General features: G+C 42.0%; 1 protein-coding gene across 1 annotated transcript in view; it reads right to left on the reverse strand.

The window, feature by feature from the left end:
• The window catches only part of iqgap1 (IQ motif containing GTPase activating protein 1), a 48,243-nt gene that overhangs the window by 29,698 nt on the left and 290 nt on the right, over positions 1–18,255 (reverse strand). The window contains exons 2-8 of the mRNA XM_080414327.1: positions 16,097–16,199; positions 4,816–4,972; positions 3,933–4,010; positions 3,488–3,564; positions 2,224–2,291; positions 1,344–1,457; positions 52–230 (exon numbers count right to left, since the gene is read on the reverse strand). Of these exons, the coding sequence (XP_080270453.1) occupies positions 52–230; positions 1,344–1,457; positions 2,224–2,291; positions 3,488–3,564; positions 3,933–4,010; positions 4,816–4,972; positions 16,097–16,199 (776 nt within the window). The remainder of the gene's footprint in view (positions 1–51; positions 231–1,343; positions 1,458–2,223; positions 2,292–3,487; positions 3,565–3,932; positions 4,011–4,815; positions 4,973–16,096; positions 16,200–18,255) is intronic.

Consider the following 18,255-nt stretch of genomic DNA (forward strand, 5'->3'; position numbering starts at 1 on the left):
AATAAACGTGGGGAGACACTTTCATCATACATGCTCTGCCAAGATTCATACCCGTTTGCGCGAGTTGGCCACCTTCTCTGCCTTGGCTTGGTTGAGCATGTCCTGGTAGTGTTGGGCGGAGTTCAGATCCATGTTGACCAGCATGGCGTTGGGGTTCTGCATGGCAGCCATAGTGCCCTCCGGTACACCGTGGTCAATGGCGTCATTAATGGCTATCACGGCAGCATGTACTGGGGGTGGGAGAGGGATGAGGTGAGGACTTGATTTCACGTACACTGGTGAAATCAAGTCCTGCAATATTTTCCACCCTGAGACATACAGGCCCGACAGCTATGTTGATATGTAGTTATTGTAGATATATACTGTATGTTTATATGTGCATAATGGTGATTGCGTATAAGTTTAACTCAATGTACGGTTTCACATTCGTTTGTATATTGTACCACGTTTTGTTGTATAGATACATTGTACAGCATGTTATCCTAGAGCAGGGGTCGGCAAGTAAGTTTGGCCTCGGGACAATTTATTTTTTATAGCCATTAGATGGTGAGCCAGAACACAGTCAATGGTTAATTTAGGACCTGGAACAAACCAACTTGTATGCAATAATAACTTTGTTATAAAAGTTAATAAATAAAGAGGTGTATGGTATCACAACTGATATCATGTGGAATCAAATCTTACATGTGCATACAGAAATGCTTATGTAATCATTTTATGCAGGCCCCAACCTTGAATGTGGCAAGTTTCAAAAGAACATTCTATCTGGAGACAGACAGTCATACTCCTTTTTGAACAAAAGCGCTTTCATGGTTCAAGGTCTTTTAGAACGGAGAGAAACAATGTATAATTTAAGGGATGTGAAACGTTTTGCTCTCAAGAGGTAAAGTTGACAGTGAAAGTCAGCTATTGTAAAGTTGACAGTGAAAGTCAGCTATTGTAAAGTTGACAGTGAAAGTCAGCTATTGTAAATTATTTACAAAATAATTTGGCGGGCGAAATATTATCGCTGTTGCCCAACACTGTCCTAGAGAGTAGCCAGGGCACAAGCTTTTCATTGCATTTGCTGCATTTGATTTTTTTTAATCATGCATGTGACAGTAAACTAAACTAACATTAACATAACCCAACAATTTGGGCACCGAGATTGTCTCTACTTCACTCCACTCCGCTCGGAGGATATAACCTTTTTCAAATGTCTTGAGATTTGTGACCATTTTAAAATGCAAAAGACCGGAAGCTAATAACAGCGTGGCACAAACTACAACAGAACACCCAGCAATGGGATGCTGACATGGCCCTTAAGCTCTGCCCATTCCCAGTGATATCTGAGCCCGCCTCACATGCAGCTTCGTCCACTGAGAGCTCATTGGCCAGGATGCCGCCAATCTTGCTGAAGGCGGGCATCTGGATTCCATACTTTTCCAGCTCACTCTTCATGTTGTTGATCTCCTCCTCTGAGAGAGAGAAGATAGGAGATGAAGTAGATGTATGAAGAGAAGAGAAGAGAGAGGGTTTAGAACATGGGGGCTGGATTAGGAGTTACACACCAGGGCCTACAATAGAGCAGTGTTTCCCAAACAATGGGTTGCGAGTAAATATATATTTCCTATATGTTTCCTACAAAAGTATTTTTCATTATTATTTCAAAAGATTAAAAAAACTAAAAACAACACTGAGCTTGTAGATATGGTATTTTAATATTTCGCTATTTTTGTAATAGGGCTTAAGTGGTTAAGTCATAATGTATTTTAGTATGTTTGGGTACCACAGAGACACCAAATGTAGCTTTTGGGTCTTGAGCTGAAACGTTTGGGAACCTCTGGGTTAGAGGAGTTACACAGCAGGGCCTAGACTAGAGTGAGGAAAAAGAGACAGCCTGTTCCCGACTCAGATGTCTGACTCTGGCTTTGGGACACGGAGCTGAGCGGGAACCCAATCGACAGGAAAAGCTCTCACAATTACTAATGACTTTCACATTGCCAGCAGCTCCTCCACACAGACGGCTGCCTGCTGAAAGCCCCTTGTAAGGGTGTGCAGTATAGTACTGTATATAGGTTTTAAGTGGTTAACAGTGTAAAATATGATTTAACAAACAACTGAGAAAAGATCCATGATTTGGGACATTTAATGATCTGAACAATAATACAAAATGTACAGTGGGGAAAAGGAGGCTTGACTTGATTAGAGATGATTGTGCGCGCTCGCTCGGTCGATTCTTACCTGTGAAATCTACTTTGCCATACAGATCCTGGATTTGTGGGGCCAGGCCCAGTTTAAACAGGTACAGACTGTGGAGGAGGAGTAATATAAAAAGTGAGCACAGTGGCAAAGCCAAAAGCAAACAAGGAGTGCGAGAAGAGTGGAGCGAACAGAACATATTACACAAGAACAAGAGGCCAAGAAGGTACCAGCATACAGACACTCCCACACAGAGAGGCCAGCAGAGAGCCTTTAACAGGTCACTGGGCCTTCTGCCATCATGTGTATAGGAAGGTAGCAGGATCACATTGTTTTCTATGGCTTTGGTTTATAAACAAGCTTTTGTGGCAGAATTCTGGCATCTGTGTGCCACCTGGGAGGGGGCTGCTTTTTAAATTCAACAAACAGGCAGTCATCTACCCTGAGGACACACACACACACACACACACACACACACACACACACACACACACACACACACACACACACACACACACACACACACACACACACACACACACACACACACACACGTTGACTTCCTGACTACAGAGACCAGATTTACAGCTTCTGGACCCTGCATCCATTTTACATTTACTGGAATGCTCTATTAAAACAAACAGCTCCACTGCTTAGCAGAGAGGAGAGTTCACCTTATAGCTCTGAATGCCTCCCTGCTGAAAAACCACCCCGTTCACCTAATAAAAGTGTCAAAAAATCTGAGACTTGAAATATATAGATCCAGGAGAATATATCGTCTCTGTCGGGTGGAAACCGCATGTCCAAAACTGTTACTTTTCAGGATTCAAATTCCAAAAAGTAGCAGATCTACAAGCTCAAAACGCAGTGGATATGCTACTTTTGATGCTTTGGTGTGACGCTGTAGTATGATCAAGTAGGGCGTTAATTTACAAAAAAACAACACAAAAAGAGTTTTCTGCCCGACAGCAACAATATACTTTTTCAGCTGCACATGTTACTAGAGCACAGTTGGTGCTCTAGTAACTGGGTGTGATTGTGTTGACTTTGACATACAGTAAAGAATAATGGCCCAGGGCAAGATAATTTTTTTAAAAGAAAAAATGCATCTGAAAGAAGGGGGGAGGGAGCTAGAGAGAGACAAACAGAGCGAGTTGGGGAGAGACAGGATGAGTCAGATGGAGATGGAGACAGAGAGAGAGAGATTGAGAGAAAATAAGCAGGAGAGAGAGAGAGAAGCAGGAGAAAGAAGCATCAAGTTTATAAGAAGGTTCATTCAATGTTATTATCACATGTGGTAGTATACCTGAGAGCATGTATGCAGTAAATGCAGCGTGGCATGTTCTTTCTGTCGTATATGTCTGTGGTTTCTGGGTAAAAGATCTGGAACACAAGTCAATCAATAAAGAGAGTTACGCGGTGTCCCCATCAATTGCATGATGCACTCTAGCATGTCCCAGCCTGCTATGCAAGCCTGTGTGATTCACAGTAGTGAACCACAGATGACACAATAGCAATTTCACATCTCTTGGCATTGTCTTTGAAATAACAGGTAAGCTTGCACATAAAGTGTGTGTGTGTGTGTGTGTGTGTGTGTGTGTGTGTGTGTGTGTGTGTGTGTGTGTGTGTGTGTGTGTGTGTGTGTGTGTGTGTGTGTGTGTGTGTGTGTGTGTGTGTGTGTGTGTGTGTGTGTGTGTCAGTCAGTCAGAGAGAGAGAATGGATAAATTAATGGATGGTCTAGCCCACCTACCTTAGGCAAGCCTTTCTCTGTCATGGCATTCAGCCACTGGATAACATTGTCTGTGTGTCTGAAATGGAGACCTGTTGCCTGTGGGAGAGAAACTTCAGCTTGAGCACATAAACACATTGTCCATTTCACCTCACAGAGTAGACTGAACTGAACCCCAGAGACAAGAGTTACAGCAAACTGAGGCTCTGTCCTAATGAAATACTAAACTCTTTCAAGCAGTTAAAAGTTCTAAGATAAATAATTAGTTTGTGTAAAAAATATTGTTAGGACTAAGGCTTGAAATCAGTTCAAGGAACAAAAAACTGAAACAAACAAGCTTTCAGGAACAAAATAATGTTTGTCAGGCACCCTTACTCACTAGAATTAATATAAGTACAGAATACAGTAGCACACCACCATAGTCATCAAGGTAGCAGTTTTTGATTTGACATCTAACCTAATATGGAGCTAATAAACTTGTGGTAGTCACATAGAACATCATCCGGGCAATTGTCTTTGCCTAGATTATCCACCTCTTACTGACGTATCAGTCCGCACCGTAGGGGCTCAGACTGATGCAGTCGGGCCTGGATACTGAGGCATTCCATCAACGCAGCAACCATGGCAGCCATGTTTCACATGCTGAGTTCCTTCTGCACCAAGGTTGGTCATAGTTACAGACTGACAGTTCAGCACGGTGGTGCCATTTTAGCAATGCGCCGACTGTCAGCAACTGCTGTACTTTGGGCCCGGTTACATCAGTCTGATACATACACACCCGATTAACGATAAGAAAATAATTTTGTTGGCCAGCCCTAGCAGGGCTGGTCGTGTTTTAGCACCAAATCAAACTCCCAATGCTGACTTAATTAGTTCCATGAATCATGCATGCTGGCATTTTTACCTTGTAGCGTGTCTGCTCTCGGTCGTAGATTTTCTTGAGGGAGACGGTGCGTGGGGCAAAGAAGTTGCCCAGTTTGGCCAGATAGACACCGTTTCTCAGTCCTTCCTCCAGCTCCGTGGTGGGGGGCAGCTCCTCATCCAGACACGCCTCCATCCATCTGCAAGTAGCACAGGAGACACATGTCAGAGCTACCATACAACTTTGCTCCATAGCTCCCATTTGAACACAGCATAAAAAGAAAGCATGCAAAGAACACACACTATACATACTGTACACTAGGAGTGACACGATTCAATGAATAATCGATTTGTTAATGGATAGACAATTAGGATTATGAAAATAAATAGATTTTAATAAAATAATCAATATTTGGGGGGAAAATGTATCCCCTCCATTTTTCAAATGTAGTACAATAAATGGACCATGAAGTCCAATAGAGCTGCAACAGTTAACCATTTTCAACCTGTTATCCCCATTTTGGGCATGTCTTTATTAAACTGTTGGCGCAGATTTTCTAATATTTTCTGAAAAAAAGCAAAAATAGCACATCTACAAGCTCACAACATGTCGCGATGCAAATGCAATGCATTGTGAGCTTTTAGATCGGCTATTTTTTGCACAACAACATCTTCCTAAATGATGAGTTCCCAACATTCCCACTGTGTGACATTTCATTTCCCTGAGATCATAGTGTGTGGAGTCACATTCCTGCAGTGTGCATGTGTCAGCCATGGGCCACAGGGCAGATATACGGAGCTCTTATACTAGGGCAGGCCTGGCCGACTGGATTCCTGCACCCCACATTGTCAACATCCAGTAACAAGTGATACAACTCTTTACCACTTTTCACTGCCTATACAAATTCCAAGAACTAAAGGCTGCAGCATACGTCTTCTCGAAAAGAAGTTCAGCAAGGTCGTATGAACCTTGTCGAAGTTCGGCACTTCTCGCACCTCCAGCTAGACAAACACCATCTCAGAAGATACCAATGCGAACATTGAGTGTGACTGGTCAGAAATTCAGGGTGCGTGTTTTGAAGAAAGGTTGTCTGAGGAGGTTAGGAGGTACAAACCTTGCTTGAACGGACTACAAACACAACCAGATGGCAATTAATTCATGGAGAAAATTAAATAATTTGGTCCCCACTCCTTTGGGGTATGTGTTGTCACTGTATATTGGCACACACATGAAATTCGCCCTCTGCATTTACCTATCCCAGCGATGTAGGAGCAGTTAAGGGTTAAGTGTCATGCTAAGGAACATTTTGAAACATAGACCGGGGCCAGGGCGCGAACCAGGAACCTTCCGTTTCCCACTCAGCCGCCCCTTCCTTAAGTGATTAAAACCAGGAAGAGACAACACAGAATGCCATATCACGATCTTACTATATCCAAAATCCCATATGATATCTAGTCTCATATCATATCACTCACAATATCGATATAATATCGATATATTGGCCAGCACACACTTTGTCCACTGAAGAAAGTCTGAATCTCAGGAACAATTATGTCAAAGTGTGTCAGAGGATGATGGTAAAATTAATTACCCTTCAGCATTGTATACAGTGGGCAGTCTAACGTTAGCACCCAAAGCAGAGCCGCATAGACTATAAAACAATTTTGTCCTAAGGATTGTTTGGTTTAGGCAAGCTGTAACTAAGCTACAGTCTACTAACGACTAGTCAATATCCCCAAAACACATCGCCATTCTGCAGCTATGATAAAATCCACTTCCTTGTTTTTCCTATGCACTAGCTATAAGAGTACTGTACGAGCTGATATGAAAAAAAGCCTGGATTTATCATGAGGCATTTCACGACAGCAGACAGAGAGTATGGTCAAACATGGCCTTTGAGGAAGGCAAACCTTCTCCCACCTCTCCCCACTCCTGCCTTTTTCTCTGTCTCTAAGATACTATGCAACTTTGTCCTTGGACTTCACTGCAACAAGGTTACCTATATCCCGAGTAAGATAATGAACACATGCTTTCAGAACACGCACACACATGCAAGAAGCTTATGCACATGCACACGCACACATAGACAACTACCAGCTGAAACAACTCCCCTCCCAGGAAATCATGACATGGGGTCTCCCGACACAGGCCTCCTATTCAGGCGAGCGCAGCCAGGCCAGGGCACAGAGCTTGGCCTGGCCAGACATGAACAACCCCCTCCTTTCACTCCACACTGGAGCAGTGAAAGGCTCCATAAAGGCTCCATACTAATGGTTCTTTTATCAGGCTTACACACACCCTTCCCAACCTAGCACAAACACAGACACACCCTCCACTTAACCAATAACAACACCAGCTATGAAAGGGATTTTAGAATGTCGACAATTGAACTTCAACAACAGCGGAGCTGAAAAAAGAAAGGTCGAATTGCATACATGACACAGGTAAGCCATGTGTGACATGAGGAAATGGACACAGATATGCACGGCTTCTCTGGAATGCACAGGTACAGACTGTTACAATTTAAGCTAAGTATTGGCGAATCACAGTCGTGTAGTAGCCAAACAGTATCAAACAACACAAACAGTTGGGAAGTATTCCTTCCTCAGCATGTGTGACACACAATCAACAGAGCCTGCCATTAACAAGATACTACTGTACAATGGATAGGTACAGTAAAGGATCATTTATAATTTAACAAAAAACACGTTATGCCCTTCTCAGGATGAATAGGCCCTCTCTGTTGGACAAATGAAATAAAAGACATACTGGAAGTCGTGGTTAAGTCTGTGGCTTTGTTCTTTTCCCATACCCTTTTGTACATACAAGGTTTCCACCCGACAGCGACAAATACCATAAGCGTCTGAAGTGGCATCCTGTGTTCCTGTCCAATGTCACATTCACTTTATCTGGCAGGAAACCTCAGCCAGTGCATCGTTCGAAGGTCAACCTCATAGGAAAAGGCTGTTACTTGACCACTGTTCTGTCCAGGGAGATATCATCACCAGTCAGAGCTACTGTCCATATTACTACATCTATAGACTACTTGAAGAAGCTTAGTATAATTGCATGAATTATTCTAATCTTTTTTACTGCCCAATTTAGTCCTTGCCAATTCCCCCCATGTGTATAGTCCCTGGCACTGCCAAGTGCCACCCCCTTCTGTTTGGTCTGGGGAGGGTGTGTTGTAGACAACCACATGTCTCCTCCAGTCGCCAACCACTTCAAGTGGGGAGTTGCACCGGGAGGATGTAGCGCAGTCGGAGGAACGCGCTATCCCTCCCAGTTCTGCTCCCTGCTGAACAAGCGCCTGACCAACCTGTAGGAGTCACTAGTGCAGAAATCACTCCCCCCTTCCCGCTTCCCACCAGCGAACATGGCCAATTGTGGTCGTTAGAGCCAAGCCACAGAGGAATTGAAGCCCACTCTCCACAGTGGTGGGCAGTAACTTCATCCCTGTGTCACCCGGACACCCCTGAAGCCTAGTATAATGAATTTAAATCCACTTAAATTTCCTCAGCAAGCTAGATTAAATCTAGCCATTTTATCCAATAAACCATTACTTTACTGTGGTCAGAGAGCAAACACATACAATCCCATGAGAGTGGATTCACTGGGGTCAGCATATGCATATTGTTTTGTTTGTTTTCAATCTGAGAAAACATAACAATAAGTTATGTTTTTAACATACAGCACTAAGCAATGTATAAGTGTCTGATATATGTGTCATAATTCTTTACTTAATTAACTTATTTTAGTATCAATGTATTCATTAATACATTAACTAAAGCGGAGTGTGCACTATTATTTACTAAATTAATAGCACATAGATTCATAGAAGGAAATGATTGCCAAATGAATCTAATATGAAAATAATGGTTAGGCTCAGGTCTAGTTGAAATTTGCTGGAGTGAGACGAGGGGCAGGATGCTAGCTGATTACAAACATGTACCTTTCTATTGGTAAGCTGCAGCACTGTACGCGTGTACATGCATAGTTCATGTGCATGTGAGAAAGGCATGAGAGGGAAGTATTGTTTACACAGTGCCAGGAGGAAAATGGGTAATGTTTGGTGTTCCTTATCTACACACCGCACAATGAGAAGTTACACATCCATTTTTCTTTCTACTCGAGCTCTATCCCTCCCTCTCTCTCCCTCACTCATTGTGACATTGAACAGGGGTTTAATTAAATCAGGACATAATGTACACAGCCAAGCAGCCATTTTGTGTTAGAAAATAAATGAGGTTATCAACAATATCACTCTGATCTCTTTACCAGGCCAAAGAAGAACAAAAACTCTCTGCCTATACGGGGGATTAAAGCAAATTAGGTCATTTCAGAAATACAGAGCACAAAGACAGACAGAGAGGAATGGGGAGAACAGGAAAAAAAGAGGGGATCAGAAAAAGAGATGAGAGTGAGAGCCAATTTGTCCATTACATGCTTTGCTGCAACACTGGAATCCTGCACTGACTGACCTCTGCACAGTTAGCCACACTCATACAGTTCGAGAACAGCTGAGAGGACACTGTTCATCGCAGCGTGTGCGTGTGTGTGGTGTGTTTCCAGTATCTTTAGGTGAAACATTGGATATCTGGCGCCGTTGGTGAAAGCACAGTATTACTGATACATGTAACCTTTGTCCCAATTATAGAGAGACATCCTGTCCTTGGAGGAGAGGGACGAGGGAGGAGGGAGGGAGGCACCCGTCCCACTGAGGACATTATTCATGAGATCGTCCTATCTGACCCGTGCAGCCCAGGATTTAGGGCCATAGTGTCCCCAGCTGGGTCAAAAAAGGGTTAGCAACCAAGTACCAGCAGAGGGCTGACGCAGCTGCAAGAACAGGAAAAGCGATCAGACGAGGGGAGACAGGCTGTTGAAGCAGGGTCAGGGGTCCTGACTTACTAAACCACTTAAGCCCTATATACTTACTTGTACGACGGATAGCGAAAATAGCCTATCTATCTACCAGCTCACAACGTGTCTGCGACACATTGTGAGCATGTAGATGTGCTATTTTTGAAGTGTTTGGTTTTGGGAAACACATTTTAATTTGAGCATTACAGGCATTACATATAATGTCGTGCCTAAAGTGGTTAAAAAATTAAAGTGGTTAAGGCATGCCAACACGTTTCCCCACATCATACATACCCGTACAGCTCGTTCCTTCTGAGCCCACTCTACTTGCATGTTATTCAAAGTAAACACTTGGGATTTGGCTGACTAATATCTAAACAGGAAGAGTAACTTCTAGCCTCAGGTTTCACAGTGAGACGGTGAGGAGGGGGGTCTGGGTGGGTGGTGGGGGGACAGTGTTTCTGTGGGCCTTTATGAAGGCCTAATCCTTCCCTCCCTCACCCTCTCTCTCCGACTGATGTTGCCTCTGTTTGAAGCTGACATGTTGTGTTTTTCACTGAAGTCCCCTAGTGATGGAACTTGTACGGTGTCCTGACTGTCAACAATGACCTTACTTTAACTGGCCTAGTAAACAGGTCCTCCTTAGCAAGCTAAGGAAGACTAAACACTTGTCAGGACCACAGAAGTCTCTTGAGGAGAGATCTTATCACCACGAGTCAGGGAGTTTCACCTGCTTGCAGACATCGTTCTTGTGCATACAGTACAAATGCAGAGCCTTGGCTTATATTACATAATACTCCAATTTCAACAACAGATATACGCAAGAGTGCACTGAAATTATTTGTAAACAGGAAATTGCAAGCAAATACCCAGTGTGTTATGGGGAACTTTATACAGTAGCAATTACATGTTCGTTGTGTTCCAACATCAATAACCATTCACACTTACTAATTCTCAAACTTTCACTGGAAGCTACATCTCCCATGGAGGCCATATTTGTATAATAAAACCAAAAAAAGAGAGGCCCGCTAACCTATTAGCCACTTCAGTATTCATTCATCAACAACTTTCATTTAGGCAGTGTCGACTGAGCGGTTAGTTCAAAAACATTAAAGATATTCAAGTCGCATGATTGGCCAAATATTTGTTGTTTTTGACATGAGATGCATAATCTTACATCTCTATTTTTCTCTAACGCAGAAGTGTACTGTGTGTACAACACACACACACACACACACTTCTCCATGACCTAAGCAGCTAGGATTGCAGGCAAAACCAGTGCAACTCTGCCAATAGAACAGCAGCCATCTACGCTGTTGGAAGTATGACGAGGTATGGTTAAAAACTTGACATAGTGGACTGGAATGACTGCTTATGCTGTGAAGCATCCATGAAGTACGTTTTCCAGGGAGATCATGTATTCCTACACTAAAATGTTTTTTTAGAAAGGCACAGGGAGGAGGATTTAGGGGATCAATGGAGGGAGGGACAGGGTTCCCACACATTTTTACCAATGATTTTCCAAAACTTCTCCAAAACTTTTCCAGAATATTTAACCAAATTTCCAGGCCTAAATAACAATCATTCAGCGCAATAATGTAATAATGCCTAAAGACAGGCAGTGTAGCAAAAATAAAGCATAGAATGGTATAATTTCCATTCCAAATTTCATACCAAATTTACTAACTAACTACGCAACACTCTGCAGCATGTTGTAAGCTTGTAGATCTGTTCTTTTTTGTCACGTCCGGTATACATTAGGCTGCAATCACGCAGCCCGTTCGGAGAAAAATGTTACATATTTCGTGTTATATACATGTTTTGGAAAACGTTTTTTATAAACAAAATCAATAGCCAAAAACAATGCATAGCCAAATGTTTTTCCAGGATATTCCAGGACCCTTGATGAATTCCAAACCTTTTCCAGGACTGGAAAAAGTTTTTTATAATTTCAAAATATTTCCAGACATTTCATGACCGTGGGGACCCTGGAGGGAGACCGATTCTGCAGTGCATTGTTTTCTGAGGTAAATGCCACATCACCCACAATTAAGCTGGCACTCCCTCAGCTGCAAATCCCCTTCACTTAGCTTTCGTCTCTTCTTCTTAGTCCTTCCATTGGAAGTTCAGAAACAAAGCTATCATTTACCTCACACTGGGGGCTAAACAACGACCACACAGAATTACTATAACTGTGTGTAGTGTGTACACAAGCAGCAGCCAAACACATGCCACACACACACACACACACACACACACACACACACACACACACACACACACACACACACACACAAGTGCTTGCACACACGCATGTCACCACTTCCCCTCACAAAAGTAAAACATACTCTTCTCAGTTTCACTCTGCCTTTAGAGTCTAAATGCTGTTATACGAGTGCGTTAGCTCACAGGCTTGCGTCAGGAATGGGAGTAGCATGGAATCTAAACCACGCTGATGCCCAGGATGCAACCCCTTTAAAGAGGACAATCTCAGAAAAACAACAACATAACCTACATTTAATAGTGTGTAAGCTAGGGCTGGGTGATAATTCAGTGTTGAACAAAAAATATATAGAATATCCTGTATCCACACACAAGAGCTCCCAATATCCATTTAAATCATATTCATTTATCATCTTTCAGAGGAACCGTATCATGATGCAATGCACAATTTTGTTGTCTAAATCGATTGTGTTTTTTTTCTTCACAAAAAACAATCCATTGCAATCTTATATCTATAAGATTATTGTGATATTGGTTTGAGACATATTTCCCAGCCCTAAACTAATTCTAACTCTAACTCCCACCCTGTCTCTCACTTTTACTCTGATGTCATCTTCTACGCCATCAAGGATATTTTATATTGAATTTATTTTAGCTTTCTTCTAATTTTCATGCATCTTGTCATGTTGAATGTCACGTTTACGCATCAGCTAGCCCATCTTTGTAGATTTTCATGCCTTTAGTTGAGTTGAGTTTTTTACACAAATAGTTGTTGCTTTCATCAAATCATTTTATTTATTTATCACCTTCTTTTTAGTTTTTATTGTCTCCGCCGGAGAGTATGTTTTCGCTTCGTCCCGCTGTGTGTTCACCTCCCTCCTAGCCAAGCTAACATTGGTCAAGCTCCACGTGACACGTGTCAATATGTTGACACCAATGCCTTTGATTGGCTAGAGGGACGCATGACGAAATGAAATCCTATAAATAGGTGTGTCACTTCAAAAAGCTATGTTTTTGAAGTGGGGTAAGACAGGATCAATCAGTCTTGATTGGAACAGTACCTTCCAGTACAAATCACCCGTCCGTGCGTGTGTGTGTCCCTCTGAGAACACCTAACATTGGTCAAGCAAAGGCGCAGAAGGCCAAAGCTAAGAAAGCATACTCATCTACAACAGTAACACAGAAGAGGACTATAGAGTTGAATTGATCCCACAACAAGGCCGAATACTGTAACAATTGGCCACCTTGATCAAATACATTATGTAGCACTAGAGAAAACTGACATAGATCAAACACACCAATCAACTGCTGAAACTGTTCAAGACAATGAAGATGAAGAAGACAGACAAGCATTTGAACAAACCAGTCAATTACGAGGACTCCCATATGACACATTGCTTCAAGAAGAACATTTTTTAGATGCACACACTACATATTCAGCAGAACACCAAAAACCACACGCATTCTACCAAGACGACCCGTTCTACCAAGACGACCCGTGCTATTAAAATAGCACAGGTCTGCTGGCGGAGACTTGTGCTCCGAGAAGCACATTTTCTAGTTAACTCTGTTTCTATGTTCAATGTTTGTACAATTAAACCTGTATAAACAGACCATGTGATGCAACGTATTTCCAGTTGAATTGTATGCAGGTGAAAGTGAGAAAACAAGTGAGGAATGATGACAACAAGGGACTATGGAGGATAGAAGCTGCTTGACTGACTCCCATATGTGCCCTACATTTAAAACATCAGGCAGTGATTCATTAGGCAGTTTTCACTGTCATCTCGAATAGTTATTAACAATGATTTGATTAAGAGTGAAGGCAGCCCAACTGCATTCCCAGAGAGAGAACGAGAGTGACATTAAAAAAAAGACTCAAAGAGATAACAAAAGAGAGACGCATAACAGACTGCTGGACGGCTAGCATTAATAACACTTCGCTAAAATATCAACAGGTTTAGCATAACAACAGCTCTTAAGTCTAAGATTTGTTAACCAATATCCATACAGAGAGGGTCAACTGAGGTTAGTCGCCCTGCTGCATTATGCAACACTTCATACTTACTTAGCATGAAGTGTGATCTGAGTATGTTCGTATTTGACAACCTACATTTTTTCAGGTAAATTATTTTGTGTATGAACTGTATATCTATGAAATGGACTGTGTAATGTATGAATTGAGAAATGTCTTTCATATGCAGAAGTGTTGCTCTGGTCTAACACAAATTTCTCACAAGGAAGACAAAGTAGCAAACCTTAACCTTACATGGTTAGGTTACACACATTAATGCATGTATGCGTTTGAGCACAACCACACTTTTGACAAATCAGCAGTTCCACTGGAGTAGTGAAGTGCCAGACAGTGCCATTCACAAGGGCAACATAGTACATCACGGTAGTCTTTGCGTGAGACAATGTTTCACTTTCCTGCTTCTCAAAACTTAATGGTGTCACTCTTACAGTATATACTATCTAATCATAAAGGAGCTGAGAGATATGAGCTAAACACTGACTATTCAAATGTATGGGATGATAACCTGCACAGAAGGTGGCATGAAACAGACATTAACATTTAATTTGATGGAATCATGGTCACGAGAGTGATAGCCTATATTTTGCATCCCTCACAATAAGCAAGCTGACTAAACATCAAATACAGTAACTTCAAAGGTCACCTAACCATATTTGATTCAGTCGAAGTACTTATTGTTTTTTAATTCATGTTTTCCGTACACAAGATGTGTACCCACAGCTAGCCTAAGTGTTTCGGCATGTGCCTTAGCTGGGGCCTCGCTGCCCAACACCTACGTTTTGTGGATTCTATTATTTTGGTGAAGTATGTGATACCTGAATGAGCACATTGGCAGAAATTGAGAAACATCAAATAGTTACAGGCCATGACTTTGGAGCATTGCTTAGATAAATCACACTGTGGTGGCAGACTGGCAGTGCAATAGTCGTGATGGATGGAGCCACAATTTCTACAGCCATCTTCACTCATGTGAATACATACAAACACAAGCTCACAGACTCTCACACCCTGCTGTGCACCTTTGCAATGAGAGACATTCTCATCATACCACATGCACATCCAGACAATTTGCATGAGCACACGCACCAAGCATTCCTGCCCACAGCATTAACCCTGCAGCTTCAGGTGGCCTGCCTGCAACACCTGAAACTCAATGTTCTGTTCACCCAATGGAGAAATGACATGCACATTATGCACATACCAATGACGGAGTTGGTACCTCGGTAGGATCGGAAAATCTCTCTGAAGACTCCTTATAAGGGTCAATATTTGCAGCTCAGAGCAAAACATCCTCAAAAGCACAGACACAATGTGCAGAATCAACACAAGAAACGTAGGGGTGTAAAGGTGTCTGTCTTCTTATGGGCTGGCTGACTAGGGCGGATGGACAGGGACCGAGGGAGGGGAGAGAGGCAATTAAGTATGTCTACAAGGGGCATGCACGGGGGTGCACTGCAGTAATGCAATTAACTTCTCCACTTTATCTGGTATCCACCAGTGAGTATGCTCAATGACTCAAGCGCTCACACCGGAACCTGTTACCAAGACAACCGTGCGTTTCTGTAGCAACAGTGGCGGGGAGATACTAAAATCAACAGGGACCGAGTCACTTCCTGTCTTGCTTGGTCCTTCCTCTTCTGCATATGTCGGACCACTTTGGGGCCTTAACACACACGCATGCACACAACCATACACATGCGGCATGCCTAGTAAAGCACCTGAGCTCGATCTTCGTGGATTCTGAGCAATAAGTAACTGTAACACTTTGTAACCATCACCATATGGTTATAGACCTTATCCCAGTCCTACAACCTAGAATTAATATCATTCACTCATGCTTTTCAGAAATGTTTAGTGCCTTAGTCTTGAATGCACTACTGGAGAGATTGCACATTATAAACATCTCTGTTTATAATGGCCAAAAGTGTGAAAACATTGTCTAGACTAGAGCCTTCCAGGATGAGATACAATGATACAGCGGCTTCGATAAGCCAAGGACCCTAACCCTCATTACAACAGCTGGTTGCTAGAATCCATGCACAACAAATGCTTGCCTGCAGTAAACTTAAGCCAAGAGTATGTTAGGTCGATGTGAGCGTATAACCCCCCCACATACATAAGAATGCACACACGCAGAGTCGCAGACTGCATGTCCATTCAGAGGTGAGCGAATACATGTTTAACAGGTTGTCCAGTTCTTACCTTTTAGCCTCCTCTAGATGACAGAGGTACTCATAGGCCATGTTCTGCTGCCGCCTCTCGTCCATCTCCTCTGCCGTGAGGCGCTCCACGCCATCCAGAACAGCTGCCAACCAACCAACACATACAGAGTAAATACTTGTACATAATGCCACAGCACTGCACTGCACAGCAATGCATTCAAAGATACACAGCAAATCTCTGTATTTCTCATTATGTCACAATGTGTCCTTGTCTCAACTATCAATTATAGTAATAATAATGCCTAACAATAATAATTAAAGGTGATTGTGATCATGAAATCAGGTGTTTGTGTCCATTCATTCACCAAGGGATATGGGAGAGCTGTCTCACACTTTCCAGAAACAGTTTCAGGGTGTGATTGCATAACGTTGCCTAGTTTCCATGCATAGCCTACATCTCTTTTGGCCTCTAAAAAAGGTTCCACCCGCTGATTTGCTTCATAAAAGGTATTTTTCTACAACGCAATGAGTGTAGGTTTACATACAATCTAGGCTGTGTATAAACAATAGGCTCAAGGCTGTTTGGAGATACTAAGTGGATAATATGCTTTTGTCTTTAAATGACAGCACAGCGCCTATTCATAGACAGAAAACAAAACAATGATGTGGGTCTGGGTGACGTGGTGATTCCCATGGTGGTATTACACATAATGGACCCGGATCCCCGCCTGCACACTAGTACTGAAAATAGTTTTTCCTTCCCTTTTTTATTATAGAGAGAGGGGGATGGGGGCTAGAGCGCGCGCAATACAAAGCCAAAGGGGCTTTTTTTTGTCATCAGTCAGTTTACAGCAGGGGTTCTGAAACTTTTTCATGTCAAGGACCCCCAGATTTACATATATTTGGCCACGGACCCCCATCTGAAAATGTTTTGTGACAGGGACCCCCATTATAGAAGATTTGTGTTTTTAAAAAATCTAAATTATTCAAAATCTTCCCAACAATTTTAAGATGTTTCCAAATATTTCAAAAATAGCAGATGTACTGTACAAGCTTGCAGCGCTATTTTTGAATATATACATGTATAAAAGGATAAAGTGTTAAAATGATTGTGACGCTATATTAACTACTTTTAATGGGGACCCCCTAGGACCCCCCCAAGGACCCAACTTTGAGAACCACTGGTTTCCAGTACATATAGCCTTCTTTGAATATTGGGCCATGATGACATTTCTACTTAGGCAGTGCTTATTAACAGGGTCGGAGTTAGTAGCTTCCTCTCAGTTTTCTGAGATGTTTTCACTCGCACAGACTAGTTCCACCCACATTATGTCATCTATTGCTTTTAACATCTGATTTATGATTGTGAATGGGGGAGTATCATTATAACTCTATGGGGAGTATCGGAATGTTAATGTCAAGTTGTTCACTTAATTATTGTCCTAAACTTGCAATGCAATGAATGCCAGGGGTGGAAAAAGTACTCACACTTTTTACTTAAGTAAATCGATACTGCGCAATGTAGAAATACTACAATACAATACTATTACAGTAAATGTCCAAACTGTACTTGAGTAAAAGTATAAAAGTATTGGCATCAAAATGTATTTAAAGTACCAAAAGTAGAAAGTTGTCATTATGCAGAATGTACCATTTCACAAGTTTCCAAATGTATAAAATACATAGAAATCCTTTGAAAATAGCAGATCTACAAGTTCGGCAATTTTCAAATGGCCGAAATGTGTATAGGGCTGAAGTGGGTAGTGTACTTTTCTTTGTAATAATAATACAAATCTCCAAAGTGACTAGTATTGTAGTGGAGTAAAACGTACACTATATTTGCCTCTGAGTTGTGGTTAAAGTACAGAAAATTGGAAATACTCCAGTAAAGTAAGAAAAAAAATACCTCAAAACTATAGTACAGTACTGTCTTGAGTACATACTTTTTGCACTGAACTTCTATGCAATGAATGCAGGCCTTTCAACTCAGCAATCAATGATAATCAAAACGCGGAAGTCAACTCTCTAAACTAAAGCATGCTGACAGAACAGAGAACACAAATGTCTTTGAAGAAATAAACTTTTGAAAGAGTTTGATTTTGCGCATCATGAGACGTCACGTCAGGAACCCTGGCATAACACACAGCATAGGAAACCTTTCTTTACTTGTCATCGGTCTCAAGGTGAGTATAAAGTTTA

The sequence above is a fragment of the Gymnoscopelus braueri genome (genome assembly GCF_963280865.1).
Source record: "Gymnoscopelus braueri genome assembly, chromosome: 1".
In the NCBI taxonomy this organism is placed as follows: domain Eukaryota; kingdom Metazoa; phylum Chordata; class Actinopteri; order Myctophiformes; family Myctophidae; genus Gymnoscopelus; species Gymnoscopelus braueri.